Source organism: Hylobates moloch, unplaced genomic scaffold (assembly GCF_009828535.3).
Source record: "Hylobates moloch isolate HMO894 unplaced genomic scaffold, HMol_V3 SCAFFOLD_12, whole genome shotgun sequence".
Taxonomy (NCBI): domain Eukaryota; kingdom Metazoa; phylum Chordata; class Mammalia; order Primates; family Hylobatidae; genus Hylobates; species Hylobates moloch.
Genome location: NW_026652287.1, coordinates 46,018,380 through 46,024,592, shown reverse-complemented (window position 1 = coordinate 46,024,592; position 6,213 = coordinate 46,018,380). Strand labels below are relative to the sequence as shown.

General features: G+C 49.3%; 2 protein-coding genes across 3 annotated transcripts in view; both read right to left on the bottom strand.

Moving 5' to 3' along the window:
- NFIX (nuclear factor I X) overlaps positions 1–6,213 on the bottom strand; it is a 221,801-nt gene that overhangs the window by 178,302 nt on the left and 37,286 nt on the right. The window lies entirely within an intron of this gene.
- On the bottom strand, positions 1,717–3,465 carry LOC116478563 (small nuclear ribonucleoprotein G-like). The gene has a single exon (XM_058424587.1). It carries the CDS (start codon positions 2,240–2,242, stop codon positions 2,012–2,014), a length of 231 nt encoding a protein of 76 aa, XP_058280570.1. The 5' UTR covers positions 2,243–3,465; the 3' UTR covers positions 1,717–2,011.

Genomic DNA, 6,213 nt, shown 5'->3' with positions numbered 1-6,213 from the left:
AGATCACACCATTGCACTCCAGCCTGGGTGACAGAGTGAGAGTTCATCTCAAAAAAAAAAAGAAAAAAAAAAAAAAAGATTGGATGCGGCCAAGCTGAATCCAGCATGGCCCCCTGGAAGAGACCATTGGATAGGAGGCACCAGGAAGTCCCTTTTACGTAAGAAAATATAAGCTGAGCACAATGGCTCACACCAGCCTCCTTTGGCTCACGCCATTTTGGCCAGGCTGGTCTCGAACTCTTGACCTTAGGTGATCCACCCGCCTCGGCCTCCCAAAGTGTTGGGATTATAGGCGGGAGCCACCGCCCCTGCGCCCAGCCTAACTAATGTATTTTCTTTCTTTCTTTCTTTTTTTTTTTTTTGAGATGGAGTCTCGCTCTGTCACCCAGGCTGGAGTGCAGTGGCACGATCTCGGCTCAATGCAAGCTCCGCCTCCCGGGTTCATGCCATTCTCCTGCCTCAGCCTCCCAAGTAGCTGGGACTACAGGTGTGTGCCACCACGCCCGGCTAATTTTTTTTGTATTTTTAGTAGAGATGGAGTTTCACTGTGTTAGCCAGGATGGTCTCGATCTCCTGACCTCATGATCCACCCGCCTTGGACTCCCAAAATGCTGGGATTACAGGCGTGAGCCACCACGCCTGGACTTTTTTTTCTTTTTGAGACGGAATTTTGCTCTTGTTGCCCAGGCTGGAGTGCAATGGCACGGTCTCAGCTCACCTCAACCTCTGCCTCCCAGATTCAAGCGATTCTCCTGCCTCAGCCTCTCTAGTAGCTGGGATTGCAGGCATGTGCCACTACACCCGGCTAATTTTGTATTTTTAGTAGAGATGGGGTTTCTCCATGTTAGTCAGGCTGGTCTCGAACTTTCGACCTCAGGTGATCCGCCTGCCTCTGCCTCCCAAAGTGCTGGGATTACAGGCATGAACCACCGTCCCTGGCCTAACTAATGTATTTTCTTTTTTTCTTTTTTTTTTTTTTTTTTGAGACGGAGTCTCGCTCTGTCGCCCAGGCTGGAGTGCAGTGGCTCAATCTCGGCTCACTGCAAGCTCCGCCTCCCGGGTTCACACCATTCTCCTGCCTCAGCCTCTCCGAGTAGCTGGGACTACAGGCGCCCGCCACCATGCCCGGCTAGTTTTTTGTATTTTTAGTAGAGATGGGCTTTCATCATGGTCTCGATCACCTGACCTCGTGATCCGCCCGCCTCGGCCTCCCAAAGTGCTGGGATTACAAGCGTGAGCCACCGCGCCCGGCCAATTCTTTTTTTTCTTTTTGAGACTGAGTCTGTCTCTGTTGCCCAGGCTGGAGTGCAATGGCATGGTCTTGGCTCACCGCAACCTCCACCTCCCGGGTTCAAGCAATTCTCCTGCCTCAGCCTCCCCAGTAGCTGGGATTACAGGCGCCCGCCATCACACGCAGCTAATTTTTGTATTTTTAGTAGAGATGGGGTTTCACCATGTTGGCCAGGCTAGTCTCGAACTCCTGACCTCGTGATCCGCCCACCTCGGCTTCCCAAAGTGCAGGGATTACAGGTATGAGCCACTGCACCTGGCCAACTACTGTATGTTCTGGAGAACAATCCAGGCTCTTGAGAGCAAGCACTCATTGCCTCCAGAGCTACTTCAAGCCGTTCAGGAGAGATCTGGCCCCATAACACAGACACCTCCCACTAGGCCCCACCTCCCAACACCACACCACCACTTTGGGGATCAAATTTTAGCATGAGTTTCTTTTTTTTTTTTTTTTTGCCATGTTTCACATTTATTAAGATTCTTTCACTTTAATACATAAACCCTTTGAAATCAATATCAAGCAGGAAAATTCATGTTAGAAAAAGTTGGAATAAGAGCTAATATTGTATATTCAGAACGTCTGAGAAAGCATTTTTGACTATTACAAAAGTTGATTTAACAAAAAGTCTAATATGAAAATGTACATGACCTAATTTTTACATCATAGTAAAACAGGCCCTATGGAGAGAGGACATGAGTTCCTCTCCTGAACAGCCATTATTTATACTCGTTCCAAGGCTTCTAACATGATGATACTATCTCCTAGTATTTTCACCATTCCGATATTGTTCTGTTGTCCACTAGTCGCCATCTCCACACATTCATCTATCACAAGGTTCATAAAGGGATCAAATCCCCGCAATATTCCTTGGACATGTCTGCCATCATTTAATTTCAATGATAACTTCTTGTCCATAAATTTTTTCAACTCAGGAGGGTGAGCTTTGCTCATGGTGTATACTCCACAGGCTCACAGATGCCTTGGAATGGAGCGCATGGCTTCCCTCACGCTACCGCGGTAGGCCCAACGTCTTGCGTCTGGCGTCATCGACCTTGTTAGCCAATCGATTGTTCTAGCATGAGTTTCAGTGGGGCAAACCTTATCCAAACCATAGCAGGTTGGGTGTGGTAGCTCATGCCTATAATCCCAGCACTTTGGATGGCCAAGGCGGGAGGATTGCTTGAGCCCAGGAGTTCAGGATCAACCTGGGCAACGTAGTGAAACCCGTCTCTACAAAAACTAAAAATTAGCTGGGCATGGTGGTGAACACCTGTAGTCTCAGCTATTCAAGAGGCTGAGACAGGAGGATTGCTTGAGCCCAGGAATTTGAGGCTGTAGTGAGCTGTGATCACATCACTCCACTGCAGCCTAGACGACAGAGTGAGACCCCATTTAAAAAATAATAATAATAAAGAAAACATAGCATCCTGTTACCTCCCTGCCCTCACGTTCTCACTATCCCCCCTTCACTCACTGTTCCAACCCCACAGGCCTCCTCACTGTTCCTCAAACATGCCAATTGTATGCCCAGTTCAGGGTTTGGCTTTTCTTTCTTTTTTTTTTTTTTTTGTTTAGACAGAGTCTCGCTCTGTCGCCCAGGCTGGAGTGCAATGGCGTGATCTCAGCTCACTGCAACCTCAGCCTCCTGAGTAGCTGGGGTTACAGGCATGCACCACCACGCCCAGCTAGTTTTTGTATTTTTAGTAGAGATGGGGTTTGCATGCACCACCATACCTGGCTAATTTTTGTATATTTAGTGGAGATGGGGTTTCACCATGTTGGTCAGGCTGGCCTGAAACTCCTGACCTCATGATCCACCTGCCTTGGCCTCCCAAAGTGCTGGGATTACAGGCATGAGCCACTGCGCCTGGCCAGGGCTTTTCTTTGTTTTCTTTGAGACGGAGTCTCGGTTTGTCACCCAGGCTGGAGTGCAGTGGTATGATCTCGGCTCACTGCAACCTCCGCCTCCTGTGTTCAAGTGATTCTCCCACCTCAGCTTCCCGAGTAGCTGGGATCACAGGTGTGCACCACCACGCCCACCTATGTATTGGATTTTTAGTAGAGACGGGGTTTTGCCATGTCAGCCAGGCTGGTCTCGAACTCCTGACCTCATGTGATCTGTCAACCTCAGCCTCCCAAAGTGCTAGGATTACAGGCTTGAGCCACCATGCCAAGCCCCAGCTCAGGGCCTTTCTACTGGCTGTTCTCTCTACTTAGAACGTTCTAGGCCAGGCGCGGTGGCTCAAGCCTGTAATCCCAGCACTTTGGGAGGCCGAGGCGGGCAGATCACGAGGTCAGGAGATCGAGACCATCCTGGGTAACACGGTGAAACCCCGTCTCTACTAAAAATACAAAAAATTAGCCGGGCGTGTTGGCGGGCGCCTGTAGTCCCAGCTACGCGGGAGGCTGAGGCAGGAGAATGGCGTGAACCCGGGAGGCGGAGCTTGCAGTGAGCCGAGATTGTGCCACTGCACTCCAGCCTGGGAGACAGAGAAAGACTCCGTCTCAAAAAAAAAAAAAGAACGTTCTTGCCCCAGATCATTGCATGAATGCTTCCTCCTGTGGTTCAGGTCTCAAGTTCAGCTTCAAGTGCTCATAGACGCCCTCACTGATCTTGTCTGTAGAACTTGTCTTGCTTTGTCTCCATATCACTATTAAAAATTATATGAGACTGGGCACAGTGGCTCATGCCTGTAATCCCAGCTCTTTGGGAGGCCATGGCAGGAGGATTACTTGAGCCCAGGAGTTTGAGACCAGCAGGGGCAGCATAGCAAGACCCTGTTTCTAAAAAATAAAAATAAAAAAATTAGCTGAGCATGGTGGCAAGCACCTGTGGTCCCAGCTACTCATGAGGCTGAAGTGGGAGGATCACTTGAGCCCAGGAGGGCAAGGGTGCAGTGTGCTCTGATTGCACCACTGCACTTCAGCCTGGGCAAAACAGCAAGACTCTGTCAAAAAAAAAAGGAAAATAAAAGAAAGGAAACAAAATTATATTAGACATTTACACATTTCCCTGCTCACTGTGCATTTCCTCTTCCGGACTGTCCACTTCTGGTGGTCATGGGCAGAGCCCCAGCTAGCCTATATAGCATCTGTGAGTGAATTAGAAAGATATCTCTTCGGCCAGGCGCAGTGACTCACACCTGTAATCCCAGCACTTTGGGAGGCCGAGGCGAGTGGATCACGAGGTCAGGAGTTCAAGACCAGCCTGGCCAACATAGTGAAACTCCGTCTCTACTAAAAACACACAAAAAATTAGCCGGCATGGTGGCGTGCACCTGTAGTCCCAGCTACCTGGGAGGCTGAGGCAGGAGAACTGCTGGAACCTGGGAGGTGGAGGTTACAGTGAGCCAAGATCGCACCACTGCACTCCAGCCTGGGCGACAGAACGAGACTCTGTCTCAAAAAAAAAAAAGAAAAAGAAAGACATCTCTTCCTCCTGGCAGACACCACACCAAGAAATGTAGCTTGGCAGGCAGTGCGCAGGCCGAATTTCAGTCCTACTTGCCACCTTGGTCTAGTAATTTTGCACAGTGCACAACTTGTGTAACTGAACATGATGGCCCTAGTCAGGGATCTTGCTTTTTTTATTGAAGACAATATCTAAAATGGTGCGTAGAATATAGTAAGTACTTAAAAAAAAAAAAAAAGTTTGAAGGGAGTGGAGAATGGAGAAAGAGAGAAAGAAACTGGCCAGGCATAGAAACACTCCAAGAGGCAGAGGCAGGTGGATCACTTGAGGTCAGGAGTTCAAGACCAGCCTGGACAACATGACAAAACCCCATCTCTGCTAAAAACACAAAAATTAGCCAAGTGTGGTGGTGCGCTCCCGTAGTCACAGCTACTTGGGAGGCTGAGGCAGGTGAATCGCTTGAACCCAGGAGGCAGAGGTTGCGGTGAGCTGAGATTGCACCACTGCACTCCTGCTTGGGTGCCAGAGCACGACTCTGTCTCAAAAAAAAAAAAAAAAAAGAGAGAAAAGAAAAGAAAAGAGAGAAAAAAAAATGTATGTCCATCAAGACAAGTTTTGCTGTAGAAAACAGCCCCAAAAGTCTTAGTGGCTGAATTCAGAAGCAAAGGTTTGCTTTTTCTTCCTGCTACGCTTCCATTGCGGCTCAGCAGGGGTCGCCATTCACCATAGTCATTCAGGACCTGGCCTCATAGAGTCGCCACCATATCAAGTGTGGCTCATCACCCTGCCTGGGAAAGATAGATCTCTGGAGGCTCCAGCACTTAAATGCCTCAGCCCAGAAATGTCATGTGCCACTTCCTCTCACAACCCATTTGCCAGAAATAATCATTTAGCTGCCCAGTCACAAAGATGCCAGGAAGTGCCATCCACCTGTTTGGTCCAAATTGGGAGAGTCAGAAATTTTTTGCACACAGTGTTAGTGACTGTGGCTGAGAGGAAAATAGAAGCGTAGTCGCTTTGAGGCTCCATTTTCTCATCTGTTCAGTGGGCATAATTACAGCATAGCGTGATCCCTATGTTACAGTGTGGTGTGAGGGTTAAGGAAGGTCACAGGCCGGGCACGGTGGCCCATACCTGTCATGCCACAGCTTTGGGAGGCCAAAAGCTCCTGGAAGCCAGGAGTTCCCAGACCAGCCTGGGCAACGTAGAAAGATCTCCTCCTTGCCGGGCGCGGTGGCTCACGCCTGTAATCCCAGCACTTTGGGAGGCCGAGGCAGGCAGATCACAAAGTCAGGAGATCGATACCATCCTTGGCTAACGTGGTGAAACCTCGTCTCTACTAAAAATACAAAAAATTAGCCGGGGGTGGTGGCAGGCGCCTGTAGTCCCAGCTACTCCGGAGGCTGAGACAGGAGATAGCGTGAACCCTGGAGGTGGAGCTTGCAGTGAGCTGAGATCGCGCCACTGCACTCCAGCCTGGGTAACATAGTGAGACTCTGTCTCAAAAAAA